The sequence below is a fragment of the Numida meleagris genome, chromosome 2 (assembly GCF_002078875.1).
Source record: "Numida meleagris isolate 19003 breed g44 Domestic line chromosome 2, NumMel1.0, whole genome shotgun sequence".
Lineage (NCBI taxonomy): Eukaryota > Metazoa > Chordata > Aves > Galliformes > Numididae > Numida > Numida meleagris.
In genome coordinates, this window is record NC_034410.1 from 49,194,392 (window position 1) to 49,212,892 (window position 18,501).

The 18,501-nt window shown below is 33.4% G+C and overlaps 1 protein-coding gene across 10 annotated transcripts in view; it reads left to right on the forward strand.

Annotated features, from left to right (window-relative positions):
• The window catches only part of LRRFIP2 (LRR binding FLII interacting protein 2), a 54,874-nt gene that overhangs the window by 21,003 nt on the left and 15,370 nt on the right, over positions 1-18,501 (forward strand). For 6 of the 10 annotated variants that reach the window (XM_021385855.1, XM_021385860.1, XM_021385858.1 and 3 more), the window contains 2 exons: positions 15,214-15,258; positions 15,965-16,069. In XM_021385855.1, coding sequence (XP_021241530.1) covers positions 15,214-15,258; positions 15,965-16,069 — 150 coding nt within the window. Of the gene's footprint in view, positions 1-7,972; positions 8,078-9,410; positions 9,531-9,623; positions 9,681-12,688; positions 12,797-15,213; positions 15,259-15,964; positions 16,070-16,508; positions 16,581-18,501 lie in introns of those variants that run through there. The other 4 variants (XM_021385853.1, XM_021385859.1, XM_021385852.1 and 1 more) reach the window with 3 other exon arrangements.

Sequence of the window (18,501 nt, forward strand, 5' to 3'; positions counted from 1 at the left end):
ACACTTAACACTGACTTCTATGTCAGGAAGATACTTATCAGTAACTTAGGGCAACTGGACAGAAAGTCAGGCTTTTCATTATAGAAATAGGTTGTTGGGGAAACACTGGCGTTATACAGGCAACTAAGAGGACTTTTATCTAACCATCAAGCTGTCTGCTTGCAAGCTGCAAAAATGAGTAGTAGATATTTTTCCATGTCACAGTGATCTGACTGATGTGTTGAAAATTTATATAGCAAAAATGTTCATTTTAAAACTCAGTAGTTGTTACAGAGAGGAAGACTAAAATGTCATGCAATCCACCTCTTCTTATAGTAATACAAGGACAGAATAATAAAAATATGTACATTTTTTATTGCCAAGAATTAACCATATGTCAACGGTTTACGGGCATTTGGCCCGGTTCCGTGACGAATGGGATGGGGGACCCATGAGCCCACACCCCAGGAAAAGGGAAAAAGGGTAAGGAGATGGCCCGGAGAGCAAAGAACAGCAGCAACAATCTGAGGAGAAACAAACTAATTTACTAAATAAGATATCGGAATGCAAAACAACACACTATAATACAATATAATTACAATTTAAGCTGATAAATCCAATACAGAGAGAGAGAATGTCCCAAAATCAAGGTAGGCCTTACTCTACTACTGACGATAAGACAGCTGGGGAGTGAGGTGCTGCCAGGACGAGAGACGGGCGGATAAAGGGCCGAGGTCTTGTGATCTGCAAGCTTTTATCTTTTTCCTCTGGCTGGAAATGGTAACAGAGGAGCAAAGTACCCTGGGGAATGTAGTAGTCCTCCTCTTCTGAGAACCAGGTACATACAATACATGATGTTATGATGTGGAATACCAATAACCGAAAATCATAAAACCATGACACCATGCATTTTTGAATGGTAATATTGCTAATGGTAATATTGAACATGCTAATATACCCAGTGATAACATAGACAGTAATCTTGTGACAATAAGGAGTTTGAAAGCTGTTTATAGGAGGCTGAGCCTTTACCTCTGAAGATAAATAGCTTGTAATCTTCAGAATAGTTTGATATATTGAAAATGGTAGGAAGTGATTTGAGTAAAGATCCTAGTTTTAGAGCCCTGTTCTAGTTTTCAAATGGGATGCTTTGAAATTATTCTTTATATATTTATGTATTGTAATTAAAATTTTGAGATGCTTATTTGAGACAAAATGAACATTCCCTGATCATTCAAAATAAAAGATAAAGGTGTTCTAGCTACCACCCAAATTTTATAAGTTAGGTTCGTCATTTTCCACTGTCACTACAGATGTCAAATTCCTATAGAATTTGTAATTGATCCATTTGTTTAAGAAGCTTTGTTCCTATTAGACAGAATATTTGACATATACATCAGGAAATTGAGAATAATAATCTCTGTGGGGGTTAAAATGCCTTTGTAAAATGTAATTCTGTAAAGCTTTTTGATTTGACTTTCTTTAAAAGAGATCTTGTACATATTTCTACATTAATACAGTAATCAGAAGAAGGTTTATGTACTGGATTCTAATTAATTATATTAACCTCCCTCACCTTCATTTTATAATGTAATGCATTAGTGTACTTACCAAAATCAGGTGAAATCACAGTTCCTCCTGACTTGAATGACTTCACTTACCACAGTGGATTATTGAAAATAACACATGGCATTAAAAATGCTAACAGCATCTTGCTCACCTTTGCTTGCTTTTACTTTGTCATTTTCTTTTTTTTTTTTTTTTTACCGTGAATAACTGTATTTCTTCTTTCTCAGGAAGATTCAGAGAGGGCCAGGTATTCTCACCGGTCCAGTCGACATTCATATTTGGTTTGTGTTTAAACCATACATTTTTCCCTTGCCACAAGGCTCTTTTTAAAAACTATGATTAACTTGGGTTTTGGTTTCATTTTATCAGGAAGCAAGATGATGCTTTACGTCTTCTAAGCAGTAATGATTTTTGGGGACAGTATTTTAAATCAAATATGATGTTAAACTTCATTTGGTAGTTTATTTCCATCAATTCTAAATAAGTATTTTATGTATTTGTATGCATTTATATCTTTGCATTTAAAAAGAATATCAATCATCACATTTTAGATCTTTCATGTTAGTGCTATAAATACCTTGAACTTTTTTCCTCTTCTGTTTATAATGATTTATAGTACATTTCCATGGCTAAAAACAACTGAGTAGGGTTTGAAAACTCTTTAGAAGTGCGTACTGTTAAACAATCGATTCCTTAGAATAACTTACATTTAATGACAGTTTTTAAGGGTCATCTTTTAGTGTTAGTCCAGTCTAATATTAAATCAAGTATTTCTTTTGAAATATCTGAATAAATGTACTCATTTAGGCTTCAGATATTGCCAATTAGTAAGAATTTATTGTTTTTCCTTAAAGGGTAGAGCATTAAAATTCCTGCAAAAGTTGTCCATTGTCTCCGTGGTTACTGTTACACATCAAGAGCTCGTGGTTGGATGTGAAGCTGGTATTAACAATGAAAATTTAGATAGCAGTGGTCTAAAGGGAGGAAGTTCTCTTTTCCACTTTGCCAGTGTCAGAAGTTCTGCAAATAGAAAAAACATTAATATTACTTCTGTTGACTCAGTCGTCTTATGAATAAGGACGACTTACTGAAGATGAATAATTGTAGCTTCAACTTTTGTTCCAAATTTGTTCCAAAGTGTTTCCTTGCACTTCAGATATTAGTGTTTCTGTAACACTTGCGGGATAAGGAGGAGTACCTGAAGGTGTTTCCTGAAGAAGAAATATGATGCAAGGTTTTATTTTTCTTGAGAATGTGGGAATGTATGATTTGTTAGTGACAAAGCCTTATCTGAATGCTGTGAGATACCCCTGAATGCTGTGGTAATAAAAATATTTATTGTGCTCTACAGGCTTTCCCATATCCTTTTTGAATCAAAAATGGGAGCTAAGGAATAGTTGTATTGAGGTTTTGTAAGCGTTTTTGAGATGTCACTAGATTCATCTAGGAATAAGCTTGCAACTGGTTTTGATATAAAAACCCGAGGAAGGGGCAAGTTTTATTTAAAAAAAAAAAAAAAGGGGGGGTTGGTTCTATTTATTTCAGACAGGGGAATAAAATGCTCTGGTGTGACCTAAATAAAAATGATTGCCATTTATTAAGAGATTTGAACAGTTAGATATAATCTTTGATAAACTGAACTTTATGTAACATCTTACATGTCTTATGTGTTAAATAAGTGCTTCTACATTTTTTTTTTCACAGATATTTTCACCAAATAAATACTTTAAATGACCAGGCACTGACTATTTTGCAAACAGTAACTGGTTGATAGGGAGACAAAAAATAGTGTATTGTAAGCGGAGACAAAAACTTGTGAAATAATATGGATTTGCTCAGATCTGTTTTTACACTTGTTCACTTAGCATCACAAATACATGAATATTGAGAGTAAATAATTTAGTGAAGATTAACGGTTACCATTAGAGAGTCTTCTAGTGACTTTATATATTGAAATACTTTTACCGTTTCATTCTTAAGAGTCCTTTGGATATCAGTGGGTCTCACAGGAGCAGAACAAGTACCTCCAGAAGGAGAGATCTTGTGGTGTGTAGCCCGGAATGAGCATGCTTTGATGTGTTCCCATTATAACCCTCTCTATCTCTACTTACCAAAGCTGTAGTTTGGTGAAAGCACGATTCTTTAAGGAAAACAGTATTTATTGGACTGCTGTAATGACTGATGTAATCAGGAACTTTATCTGTGGTAGCAAAGTTGAGGGCTTAAAGAAAAACTCAAGTTGAAGTTTGAAGGGAGTTAACCTCTCGGTCTCTCCTAATGTTTGCAAAAGAGAAGTAAAATCAGGTGACAAAGGTTGTGCATCAACCTTGGTGGGTGCAAGAGCATTCCTAAAAGTTCTGTCAGGAAGCGTTTGTTCTCAAGTATTTCTAAAGTAAATTTGTTGCTATGCTACTCCTGCACTCTGGACTAAAATACAAACAGAAATTCTACTTTTTCAGAATTCTGGATTTGTATCTAATCTGTGTTACTCAGAGCTTAGGTAATTTTTCAGTAAATATTCATATGAAAATTTAAATTTTTTTGTAAGCTGTTAATGCTGTATAGTTAAGGTGTAAGTTAATCTCTGCAGAATTTTCAGACATACCAGAATATAAGAAAAATTATTTTTCTTGCAGCCCTCTCAGTAGTTCTCATCAAAACTGACATTTGGTAATGCTCTAGCATGCTATTAGCATATTATCATGTTCTTGAATCATCTTCAATTTCTGTTTATTTTTGCTTTATGAAAGCTTAGAATGATAATGAATAACAGTTTGGATTGTGCATTATGTACAGTCAGAATAACTAAGTTATACCTATGACTTTTTGATTAAAATCAAAAGAACAAGCTTACTGTGAAAACCTAAGATTTGTTTGGTTTTTTTTTAATTAATATATAGATTCCTTAGAAGTCTTTGAATGATGAAAGACCTGGGAACACTGGAAAACTTACTACAAACCAATTTCCTGAAGAGTTGTTGAGTCTGGTAGACTGATAGAGATAAATGAGGCCGCTGCCATTCCATGTTCCCAGATTCAGCTAGTAATATTGTTGCTGAATGTCCATAAAAGGCAAATATACAACATACGATTGCTAAATTTATTTTATATATAATCACATGCCTGATGACACAGATCTGCATGGACAGGAACACTCAGCATTCATGTGAACACAAACAGCCTCAGGTCTGTTAGTGAGAAATAAATACATGTATGCAATGTTCATCCCTCCAGTAACTGGCCTTAGACACTCAGTTTGTCTACTTACTGGCCCCACATCCGTACCCACATGTGCACCCAGGAAAGTAGCTAGAAATGTGGTTTAATAAGAAGACAGATCAGACTGTCGTGACGAGGCAGAGGGCATGGCCAGACAAAGACAGTCACCAGAAGTGTTTTTACACACAGACAACCTCTTTTATCCCCGTTATTCCTCCTTCATGCATCTGTTCCTTCTGAAAACACTTTTCTCCCTCCTTTTTTTCCCCACCTGATCCCTAAATGCTATTTCCCTGCATCCCATACTGTCTTCCATGCCGTAGGGGCTGTAAGTTCTCTTGGTCTCTAAGGTTCTCTGGAGAGCCCCTACATTGTGATGGGTTTGGACCTCTACACTGAGGTTGTTTGATGGTCCTCTTGACTCCTTTTCTTGTGTAACTATCAGCCTTTCATCATGTGACGTAACAAGTACTGCCTCAGTTTAATGCAATTTTATTTCTGTTCTGTTTTCTGTTTGTAATTAAACATTTTAATTTCTTTCTCTTTTACCTCAGTATGACAGTGCTAAGGATAGACCTACAAGATACTCAGTCCCTGTATGTTAACACTTTGAATGTTTTTTGTGTGAATGAAAACTACTTTGTGATTTGTTTTTGTAAAGTGTAATGACACTAACTTGCTACTTTAAAAATGGTTTTTAAAAAAAGAGAAGATTTGTACTATCACACTTTAAGATCAAGAATACCAATTTCGTTTTAAGACTTTGCACAGAGTGCTTGTATAAGCCTTCTGTGGGGAAAAAGTCTAATGAAGTAACAGAGATCATAACAGCTATTTTGCAGTAAGCACTTTAGTCATTGCTAAATCTTAAGTGTAATTAAATGTGACTTACAGAGGACATAATTAAAAAAAAAACTGTACATGTGTATACACATTTGTATTCTACATTTCATATAGAAAATGAAGCTTAATGTAATACACTTTTTTATCAGTCTAGAGAAAAAAGTGGTTTGTATACCTTCTTACCATTACGAACTCATGGTATTTCTGGGATGATATTATAGCAAGTAAGATTTGCATGCATGTCCTTAAGCAAAATCAAGCACCAATACCACTCAAAGAAGCATGTTAACAGCTTAAAAAGCTGACTTTGCTTATCTGAATTGTCTGCAAATAGGCAACATAATACAATGTTTTAAATAATCTGCAATATTAAGCATTCTTATGTTTGCTTTTACATTTCTTGTGAAAGGTAAATATTGGCTTAAGCAAAGCCTGTGCTAACCAAAGATAAGGATGATTATAACTTCACTTACCACTTTTTTTTTGCACAGTGTTAGATGTATGGCCTATTTTTCTAGTCATATAATTAGAATTTTCTGTGATGTTTCCATTGCAAATATCTTAAATCCTTGTTTGACTTCTTGTGTTTTAAGACTGAAGCTGCTGTTACGTAGTGGTATTAATTATTCTAAATTTTATTCTTAGAGTCATGCTTACAGTGAATCTCATAGTACAAAGAAGAAAACTGCTTATTCCCGTAAAGATTTATTGGTTAGTTTTCTACAATAATATTTATTACAGATATACTAACTGTCTAGAGTTACATACTAATACAGTACAGGAATAAATTTATTAGCTTGCCGATATATGCATAATTTTTTGGTAATAAAGAAACTTATAATATTGACCAAATTCTGGCTGAAGTTGAGTGTTTTAAGCTGTGACATGTCAGTAGGGTTACATGGATGGAGCTCATCTGAATAAAAAATACTATTCTATGAGAGGCCTTTTCAAATGGTTTAGAAGTGGCGCTTCTGTGAATTATTCAGTCAGAATGTTTTATTACTTATGCTTTGACCACTACTTGTTAGAGTTTAAATGTGGACTTGAATTAGCTAAGGTAGAATTTACCATAAACTTTGACGTTATTCAAGTGAGTTAGTTGTTGAGGCGATGCTAAAATAATTTTTATCTTTCCTTATGATTGCTTGTGTTGCAGCATTTCTGTGTGCTTCTGAGGTGCATTTGCCACCAGGTGTTATTTTTCCATACCCTCAGTTTTTGAACATGTACTCTCAATCTTCCTGCCTCTTCTGGCCTGGTGGGATACAAAGCGATAATTTGTCGAAGTGCTACATTATGCCACATACTTGCCTCTCTGTTTTTTTCCCTTTCTTATGTAATTTTTCCTCACATACCTATATGCATATATATGCTATTTGTCTGGGAAATGTATAAAAACAACAGCAAAAAGCCAGAAATTTAACTGCTAGACTTCAGAATTTGTGCTTGGTGTAAAGCACAGTCTTAGGCTACGGACTAATGATGAAGAAGCAAACATCCATCCCTATTAGATTCTTCTCTCCAAGTTCTGATTCAAGATGGTATCTAATAGAAAAAAATCAAATAAACAATTTTAATAATTATTAGTGAGTTCTGTCTCATGTATTTTATATATTTCATGTTGTACTTATCAGGGGTTAGTCAAACTTTTTAGGGTTTTCTTACTTATAAGGTAGCGTAACACAGCTGTTCACTACTTTGGATAAGACATTAAAAGTATGGCATATGCTAATGTATGGAAAAAAATCCCAAGTTCTAAACTTGGAAATAGTTGGGCTATATCAAAATAGAACTTTTGTTTCTTATTTTTTTTTATTCCCAAGATCTTTAAATACAATTATGCAATATTAGTGCTTCTTTTCTTTTTCTTTCCCTTTCACAGAGTGGACTTTACCATGATCAAAGAAATTATAGCAGCCTTAGATATAGTAAACCGATTCCTTCCTACCATACTCGGGTCTGTCTTTTCTTCCTTTATTTCTTGCTTAATAAACAAAGTATATAAAGCATGTTAAAAATTTAGTCCCAGTATGCTACTTCTTTGTACATTACTGTAAGTGATAAATTAACAGTCTGATGTGATAGGTTGCATCTCACAGTAACTGCAGGTATGTTCATGGTCACGTTTAAGTAGGCGTCTAAAGGAAATTGATGTCTTTTAAAAGCTACTTAATGTATTACTATTTTCTTCTACAAATCTTTTGATAAAAAATCTAGACTATTTTAATGAGTTTTATGGTATGTTTTCCTGGAAGGTTTATCCATACTTTTCTTGAAAGTTCTTCTCTATTATAGTTGTAAATATATTACTTCAATTTTCAGAACTTTTGGTGAATATAAAGCAATAGATAAAAACATTTGCTCTATACAGAAAATGTTTCTTTCTCTATTCTTTTCTCTATTCTTGACATTACAGTCATCTTCTCTATGCAGTGATCCTGTGGCAACAACTAGGAGTTACAGGGTTAGTACTACATGAAAGACATTTTTTTCTCTAGATGTTTTAATGGCCCTTGAAAATTAAAATTACACTTTTCTTTATAGGTGTCTCCTTCTGTAAACACGGGTTTGATAAGAAGTATCAGTTTGGTTCGTAAGCCTCATTTGCACGGTTGCCTTAAGTTTGAATTGTATGGCCGTGTGGCTTGACAGTATGACATGTGCATTCTTTTTGTGCTTTATAAATACAGACAATTAGTGTGTCTTATTTTGGGGAGGCATCAATTCAGGGTCCTTAATTGCTAGGTTCCCCCTTTAAATTACTTCTGTAATTGCTATTTGCTGATCTTTTAAATATAGACAAAGTTTATGAATATGGCAGTAATGTTCATGAATGCTGGCCTTAGAACAAGTTAATCCAAGCATGCTAAACAGCTGCATATGTAAAATTTTAAAAAATCTAGCAATTGAATGAGAGAATCATTGGCAGGACGTTACAGAAATTTGTGGTAAATACATTTCATATACTTTGAAATAAGATGACAGAATTAAAATTCATAAGCGTGCAAAAATGTAAGTGGACATCGTTACAAAGTACAAAGCAGCTAGAACATGAATGGATAAGTAGCTCTATAAAGCTTCTATGGAAAAGGTACCGCATATGCTCGAAACTTTATGCCATTTACTGCTATGGTAATTCAACTCTAACTTAACTGCCATAAGTTAGAGAAGAAATAAGAAAGTAGTCAAATTTTTAAAATGTAATACTTTTATGCAGCTGGGTCCTGTTTTACACTTGAATTGCAAGCAGTTTGCTTCTTGATTTTGTGTGTGTTTTTGATATAACATTAGAAGATCCAGTGAGAGAATGAGACTGTAATAACTGCCATTACATATAGTTCTTAATTTCTATTGGAGATTGCTTCAGAGGTAGGGGAAAACAACATGAGACTGTAAGTTTTTATTTGACCTGGTGCCCAGAGCTTCTGTTATTATTCCATATGTAAATAGATTTCAGCCTTGCGCTCTGAAAAATTCTTCAGGAAAATCTGCATGGGCTTGCAAGATGGATAAGTGTGTGATACAACTTCAGTTCCCAGGGTGGTTTGCAACTTCTAAAAACAAATTTCACTTTAAATATTTATTTTTCTGAAAAAAGCTGACTTTCTAAAATTAGTCAGCTATTTTTCAGTGAAATTTAGATTTATATTAGGAAGTAGACATCCATGTTAGTTGGAGGAAATGCTACTGGCAGTTCTTAAAAACTGTTCTTCATCCTTTCAAAAAATATAAATAGTAACTGGAAAATGCTTAGTTGGGTAAGATAATAAGAACGAGATTTAATTTCTCGGTGCATTTCAGTGTGTGAGTGTATGACAGTTATTTCTGAGTCAGAATGTAAATGGTATTTCATTCCCTCTGTTTCTCAGGCATCTTTGCATGGTGATGGATTACGTAGCTCCTATAGTTCTTGCACTGTAAGTGTTACAGGTTTTTGGTTGCTTCCTTCAAAATTTTTCTGGAGACAAAAAGCAATGAAAATTAAGAAAATCTTCAAAACTTTTCTTTAGCCATCTGAATACAGTTGGTATTCTTCAAGAGCAAGCTCAATTCGAAGTAGTCCTGTGGTGAGCGTTCCTTTGCATGTTTTGCCGAATGCTTTGATACTAACACACAACAGCTATGAGTGTTTTCACTGAGTCATTTTACTGATGAACACAAATTAGATTTTCAGTTTTTTATTAAAAAAATTGCTGTTTGTCAGAGATGTAGATTTTACCAAGATGTGAACTTCTGGCAGTGACACAGTAAAATAAAGAAGTAGTAAGGAATTTTCTGTACTAAGCATCTCTCTCAAATATTTGCAATGTACTGAACTGGAAACAACTAAGTGCTGAAGCACAGTACTTTGTGGAGGTACCATGTTATATCACAGCTGGAGCAGGCACATGGAAAAAGTCTTTCTTTGAGGGAAGAGGACTAATGTCAGCTTCATTATATCATGCAGTAAGAAGTAATTGCCTCAGTTTTCTGGTGACTAATTCTTAAAAATGAGATGAATTTGTTCCCGTGTATCGTGCTAAAACTGTTGTTCCATAGATGACTTTTTGTGCTGAAAAGTGATTTTTAGTAATTACACCATGTTTCTGGCCCAGAACAACTGTCTAGATTTCACTGGTGCAACTGCTCGTCTGTCATACTACCAAGAAAAGTATGTCAGCGTTTTGTGTGGGTTAAATTGAAGTACTCATTCGTGTTTTCATTTTTCACATGTTCTTAGGAATGTTAGAAAGGAAAAACAAAAAGAGATTTGTCAGAAACAGGTTGATTTTTAGCTACAGTAGACCTTAGAGTAAATTTTAAAGGAAAAAGGGGCTTTTGCCTTTTCTTTAAAGGGTTCCAAAACTTAGGAGTTATTGCCATCCATATCTGAAGCCTTTTGAATGGTGAATGTACTAATCGTCTCCTCTGTTTCTCAAGATGGAGTGTAATTTCTTATATATGTATAATATGTATATATTTAGGAGTTTATTTATCAGTTTTCAGTATGTTTATGTGATATCATTAATGCCAAGGTATATTAGTGAAGATTTAGTAGAGTTCAAAGTTGAAAAAATTGAATGAAATAATTCTGAAAAGGATATTAAGTAATACTTAGTTTCATTTGGGTGTTGCATTGGAAATCATCTCAGTAGTCATGGGAAATCAAAAGGGAAAATAGAAGAGAACATGAAATCGGAGTAGAAAACAACACTGAAAAACGTACGAATCCATAATGCTCCCCATCTGAAAAAAACGTTAGGAGAAAGATGCAGGTGTGCCTGCCAGTTTATTAGTTACATTGCTGACTACCTTCTGAGAGAGGATTCAGAGATAGAGAAACCTTCTCCTGGTATGCTAGTTCTTACGTTTTCTTATGAGGCTTTTGAAGATTCATTTTATGAAATTAGCAGTAACAAATTAAATCTTTATTGAAGACAAAAATCAGGGTAATTTGAGGAGCACCTGAGCAATTTTTTTTCCTCCTGTTGGCCACCATTAAGGTGCATACTGCTGAGTTTTATTCACAATCTAAGTGGTTTGATCCATTATTGTGCCTTTTAGTTGACTTTGTGTTGTAAATATGTTATACCCATAATAATTGTTTAGTGCCGTAGGATTATTTTTTTAATGTAAGCCATTCATTGTAAGCTTCAGCCTTCTGGCTTAACTGTTTCCTTTTAAAAAAAAAATCATTTTTTTTTTACTGTGGAGAAAAATTATGCCTAAATAGCTGGTTTTTAAGCTTGTGTAAGTCATTCATTTTATCTCATTTTAACGTTTTATTGGTTTTTATAATGCTTTAATTATAAATGTAGTTTTCTTCGCTTTTCCTCACAGAAAAGATTTTTTCATTTGTACTATACAAATTTATTAGACAAACATTCAAGCATTGTTTTATCTCTATAAAATATAGGAATATAAAAATTGTACTTAAATGAGAAGGTATATTTTCAAACCTTGTGATGTACACATGATGAAATAGCGAGGGCTGCATCCTCTCTGATCTTGCCATACAAGAGAAGAGTGAGTGACAGTATGGTGAGCTGGGTGGCATAGTGGTGTTTGGAATTCTTTCTGGTTCCTTAGTTATTTTAAGATGGCTGTAGGTATTCGTCAGCTGACTATTTTATATGTTATAGGTCACATTTGTATACAAGGCATCTCACCATCTTTCAATCAGAATGAGATGAGGCTACATCAAGTATTTATATAAAGTACAAAGATGTTCCGAGTTATTTTTTAATGGTGAAAATTGAATAGACGCTATATATTTTCAAACCATTTAAAGATTTCCTTTCATATAAGTACTTTTAAAACTAAATGTATTGTTCACATTAACACATTTAACATATGCAGTGTGCTTTTTGTTAAATATTTCACTTTAGTTCCTATGGCAATTGTAGTGATTGTCATGTGTTTAGATATATATAGCCTTTTCTGCGAGTGATGTGAAGTACTAGTTCTTTTTCTCACTTTTTAGGTGTCTGACACTTGAGGGTGGCTTCAGGGGGAAAACTTATATTCCATTTTAAAGATTCTTAACATTGAGAGAGTAAAAGCCCAGATTAGATTGTTAGAGTGTGATCCAAAGAAGAAACAACATTTGAAGAGAAAAGTATTGTTTCTTGACTTCAGACTGTGTCATCTGTTTTTATCATTTATGACCTTATTCTTTCTATTTTTAAAAAAAATTATGTAGTTTGTTTGGCACTACTAATACAAAGCCATTTTTGTATATTTGACTGTATTTTTCATATTACTCAAATTACAGAAAATGAATCAATAATACATGCTGATTGGTCTTACTTTTAGATAAATACCTAGCTAGATAATGATCAGAATAGTAAATGTGAAGAGTACTTAAAAATTATGGATGGCTAAAGTATTGATAATGCTGTGGCACATGCATTATTCATATAGGCTCACTTAATGTATCAAAAATTCAGAAAAGAGTATTTTACAGTTGTACTTAAAATGCAGGAATGAATTGCAGTAATGAAAATTAAGTTGTTACTATATTTTTTTAAAATATCTTGTTCATTCTGTGGTATAACCTTCAGTTTTCTTTCAACCTCCTTATTTTTTTTTGAAGTCCTCTGATTTTTCTGATCAAAGTGAAACTGCTGCTGACTATTTCAGTCGCTCCAACCGCAGGGGAAGCATTGTTTCTGATACAGATGATGTCCAAGGTTTGAATAGTGTGAGTGTAATGCTTGTTGTTATACTGTGCCAAAAACAGCAAACTCACTAACCATGAATTTTATTTTCATAGTACAAATGAGTAAATACTATAAAAGAACTCTGAGTTCTTTTGTCAAATAAATAGGTTTGTTGAAGGATTGGAGCTTATTTCAAACTAAATTCTGTGTTATGTATAAAAACGTCTGGTCTGAATTTCTAAAAAGCATTTCATGTTTGCATGCTGCTTTACTTCAAGGGGATTTTGCCTGTTGCTAGAAGCATGTAACATGTCAGCACTTCACACGTTTTTAATGAGTGATAAGCTTAACCATCTCTTCAATGTAAAATTCTTTTTTTTCTTGCAGAAGTTTATTTTATGAAGTTAGCAATATCTAGTTTTTCTTTGTGGAGTTTTGGAATACTAATAATTGTTTTAATGACAAAAATAGACTTAAGTGTGCTCTTGTTAGCACACTTTAGTGTTCATTCATCCAGTGTGAGTTTGTAAGGATCCCTTATTGGAGCACTCATTGCCATCTATGCTTTTGCACTGAGTCCTAGATTAACAGAGCTTGTTACAGGAAAATTGGGATGATGGTTTTTCTGTGGATTCATTTGATATGAGCTTCAAAAACTTATCTGCTTTTTTTTTAATTGCTTTTGTTAATTCTAGGTAACTTTAAGTGACAAAGTTTTTATGCTTAATAATTGAAAGAATAGGGAATTTTCTGTTTTTAACCTTGTCTTTGAATAGTCAGGGCTAGCATATGCCATAGGAGGAAAAGTTGGGAGAATTGGGTTTGTCTTGTTGGGAAGAGGGGAGGCAACCTGATCTACTAGCAGCCTGCCAGTGCTTAATTGGGTAAAAGCCAGACTCTTCTTAGCTGTACATCTTGCAACCTCATGCTGCTTCTCAGGGCTAGAGTCTGGAAGAAGCTCCATAAGGAAGTTAGTGTTGCACTCAGTTTACAGCAAGGCTGGAGAATCCCCATCCTCAGGAGCTGGTGAAAGTTAACCACACAGAGCCTATAAATAAAAGCTAACCTGGATTTAGGTTCGCAGCAATTCTGCTTTGGTTGGAAGGCTGGACTAGATGACTGCTAGAGTACCCTTATAACTGGTGTTTCTGTGATTCCACATTCTGACAATTTAATAGTCCTATAGTGCTGCATAACTTGTAGTATTATATTTGTCTCTGTATGTGGTCGAAGTATGACGGAGAGCAATCATTTATCTATTTTAAATATTAGCTTTTTTAAACTTAGACTAAAGCTCTTCTACTCTAGCTTGCTCTGTTGAGAGAAAGTGTGGAAGCTGAGATGAGCAATTGTTATTTTCTCAGTTGTTTTTATCATTGTTGCTATGTAAATTAATTTGGAGTATGTAAAATTAAATTAAAAAAAAATAAAAATGTTCTAAAAAATAAAATTGTTCTTAATGTAAATGTAGGTAATAATAATACTTTTTCTTTCCAAATGATAATTCAGATCATTTGGATTTTTCATATCATTTTTACCATCACAGGGATGACAAGTATTACAAATTAAAATTTCAGTATATCATAGGAGATAATAGAATCTGCCACAGAAATGCATTGTTGACCTGTAGAAACAATAGCAGAAGGAAAAATATCTCGTAACATTTGTTTTTACTGTGACTGTAGCAGATTTCCTAATCTGTTGTCATTGGGCTGAGAGCAAGATGGGTGGCTTTGGAGAAACAAGTTTTTGAAGAGGTCATGCTTTCAGAAAATGTTCATCAGTGTGTTATAGTCTTCATTTAATTTCACTGCTTTGTTTCAACATTTCCAGTTGAAACTATGGAAGTCTACAATGCAAGTTTGGATTACCAAAGATTCTGAAATAAAAAGTTGGGGTGGAGGTGAAGTGGGGGAGGTTTTCTTTTGCTAAGGCTCCGGTTAAAAACAAGAATTAAAATTATTTAATAATTCAGAGCTTTCACTTGAATTTTCTCATCCTTATGTAACTTCTGGTTTTACTGAAGAGTTAGAGGTAGCAAACGTATTTTCTAATAACTAGATCATTCACACTGATGTCACTGGTTGTCTGAAGTGCACTTGCATGAATCTTTGCATTTGTTATGCCACCAAGTGTTGTAGTCACTGCTGTGCTCAAATTTAAAGTAATAGAACTTGTTTTGTTCTGTACTTTATTCTAAGTAATGACCCTTTGGAAAACTTTGTAAAAAGTTTCTGGCTTTTTCTTTACAAGCATTCATTAATTTTGCAGTTAAGGTAAAAACTACATTTTGAGGCTGTACTTTTTTCATGCATTTTGATCTGTGTTAACTTATGATATTTCTTTTTCGTTTCACTTTTTGTTCTCAAATGTTTTTCAGCATCTTTGAACAGAATAGTGCTTCAGTAGTCCTTTGTTGCAAAAGGTGTATTGTGACCACTTCCCTTTTCTTTTTCAGCTGGAAGAAAAGAGTGAAAAATCACATTCAGAAATTTTTTCAAGGGTAAGAGTTTTTAAATTAAAATTTTTGATAGTTGGCATTCACCTATCAAGTTAAAAATATTTAAAATATTTCCAAAAGTAGAACTGCTGTGTGTTTTATTTGTGGACTGTATTTTAGTGATTTTAAGAACTTGAGACGAAATATTTTTAGACATTTCATCTACCAAAATTAATGCATTGCGTCTTATTCACAAAGGAAATAATTTTATTTGTTTCCTCTTAAGGAGTATTGATTTCTTGTAGAATTCATGTTCTGAGTAAAACATTCAGCAGGAGAGGTTGTATTTTAAAAGACTTAAGACTTTAAGAACATGGATGTTGGATTCTGTTGGAGAATTCTGAATCCTGTGTGACAGAAAAAAAAATTAGTAGCATTTTTCACCACTAATAGCCTCCTTATGGATATCTTCTGAACAGAAAATTGGAAATAAACTTGAAATGTTATAATAACTGATATGTTTTCTGTTTTTTTCTGTGCTGCTACATAACATCTGTTCTGTAAGCTTCTCATAAATCAGATGACTGTAAACAGAAACCAACATTTCATCAAGAAGTAGCATAAGTGCTGGAAAACATTTGGTGGAAAATAATACTAAGAAAAAGCAAAGATGAGAGAAAAGCGCTTTACGATTATGAAGTAATTTATAAAGAATAATGTCAAATATACCAGTATATCATACCTGATGCAGTGTTTTCCCCTCTTTAAGCCATCGTCTCGCAATTCAATTCCGCTGAGTGGCAGCTCATCGAGGAGAGGAAGTGGAGATACAAGCAGTTTATTGGATCCTGATGCCTCCCTCAGTGAATTACGGGTAAACTGCATTATCAGAGAATTTGGAGCTAGCTTAAAATTATATTTGTGGTTAGGAGGAATGCTGTTTCCTTCTGGTTCTGTAATTGTAAGAAAATACTATGAGGGTGGAATAATCAGTTGGGAAAATGTTTATTTTTTTGTCATTATAATTGTTGTGTATTTATGTTGCTGATAGTGTATTTTCATATAAAAATTTGTTTATGTCAAACTTGAAATAATTACATCCTCTTTGAGATCTGTTTTAATTCTCATAGCTTGGATTCAGAGATGCAAACAAAATCTTAATTTCCATCTAGTTGTTGTGAATTAAATACTTCTGTAAATTAGTGCAGGCTTTGGCATTTGACAGAAATGCATATAAACATTTTGATGGTCTTTCAACTACAAATTTATTTCCCCATACTTCTTATGCAATGGTTCATTCCTATGTCCTGCAGGATATCTATGATCTTAAGGACCAGATACACGATGTAGAGGGGAGATACATGCAGGGACTTAAAGAACTAAAGGTATTAGGGCTTCTCCCATGCATGCATTCTGTATGGGTATTTTTGGGTAATGGAGATATCACTGGTTCCACTAACTGTATAAAGCTTTACTAACAAGTTCTTAAATTTCTTTAAAGCATGTATCTAACTTTTAATGCATAGAGGGCATCAGATTAAGTTTGTTATTTAGATAAAATATTAAGATATACCATCTCATTGTACATTTAAAATCATTATTAGGTTTATATTAATGTTATTTTAACTTTCACATTTTAGGGAGTGTTTTGTGGTAAGGTTTTAAGAGATTTAATGTACTTTTTCAGTGCTTGGTTAGCTAATAAATAGATATTCAAAAGTAGTTGCTTTATATCAAATGGGGAAGAAAGAGGTAAGATAGAGTTATGACAAAGGACTTAATTATTCTTCCAATTTCCAGGAAGTACTGCTTTTATAAAGCAAAATTGAAGTAATGCTTTTGGAAGATAAACACATAGACAGGCATGTTGTTTGCAGGAGGAGATTATTTTGTTTGGGACATTTGTAGAGTGCAGTTATGAAGGATAATTATTATTTGATTCTCGTGGTTTGCAATTCCAATTTTATTTCTCTTAAATTACATATTAATATTTTCAGTATTAGGTCAGTGAGATTTGTCTGTATTTTTGGCTTACTTGAATTAATATGCTTTTCTTTTGTAAATTTTCCCACAAATAACAGTTTGCAGTTAATCTAACGTACGAGTGGTCTCTCTTCTGCACTGAAGGGAAACTAAAAACAAATCAGACAGCTTACTATATCTTTTCCAAGATTTGTTCTCTTTCCTGCTACCTAGTCATGAATGGCTATGTATAAAAGTAAAGAGCTATTAACATACTTGTTTTACATCCACATAGAGGAAGAATTCAATGACTTCTTGCTACTAGAGCATATAATGGTGGCATTTAACAGCTTCTTTGAATTTTCTTAATTAAACAATATGATATATATCATTATAGTAAAGAGACAATATGTAATTTAAGCTGCTGAAGGTAGCAAAAATGTTGTTCTTTAGAACAATGTTGTTCTTTAGAACCTTTCAATCTGATGGGAAAGAGCAATCTAAGCCTCTTTTTAACTGTATTTGCTATATGACCATTAAAAAGACTTCAAAGAGCATCAAAGTTATTACAAAGCTGATTTTTTTTTGATAGTATTAAACTTCTTTTGCACTTTGAAAGTTTTCCTTAACAGACATGAAGAATGGCTAGATTGTTAGACTTGGCTATGATTGTACTAACTTCGAGATTGCATTGTATTTTCAGAGTGGGTCTTCCTCTAACACATCTGCATGTTTACCAGCTTGTCAAGACAGCTGTTCTGTCATTACTAAGCACTATTATTTTTATATTATGTTAGAGTTGTCAGAGAGCACAGGTGTACAGTAGACAGTAAGATCTTGACCTATGCTTGACTTAAAGAATACATTTTATACTATTTTTAATTATTATTAATAATATATTCTTAAGTTAATTTAGAGAAATTCTTTCAGGAACTCTTCTTTCTAGTTAGAAAGATACTGCCTTCTTCTCAACCTCTGGTGTTTTCTTTTGTTTAAAAAGAGCTACTAGGGTACCTGCTTCTACTTGTGTTTTTCCAGTGGTTGAGTGACAGTGGTCTGTAGTTCCACTACCTGCGTATCTCTGCAGTTGCCTGTTCCTCGTACTACGAAGAGGTTTTCTTTTTCTACTTGGCTACAAATCTGGGTGTCAGCACAATAAACAGTAATCTGAGTACTTCTGATTTAATCAGTTCTTCATATCTTTTAATGTCTCAGTTAGCCGCTGTTTTGCTGACTCTTTCCATATTCTCCTGCATCAGCTAGAAAGGAATCATTTTTCTTTCCTCAACATTTTTTCTCTTATGCATTTTATGGAGCTCTGTCTTGATGTCTGCTTTGTTAAAT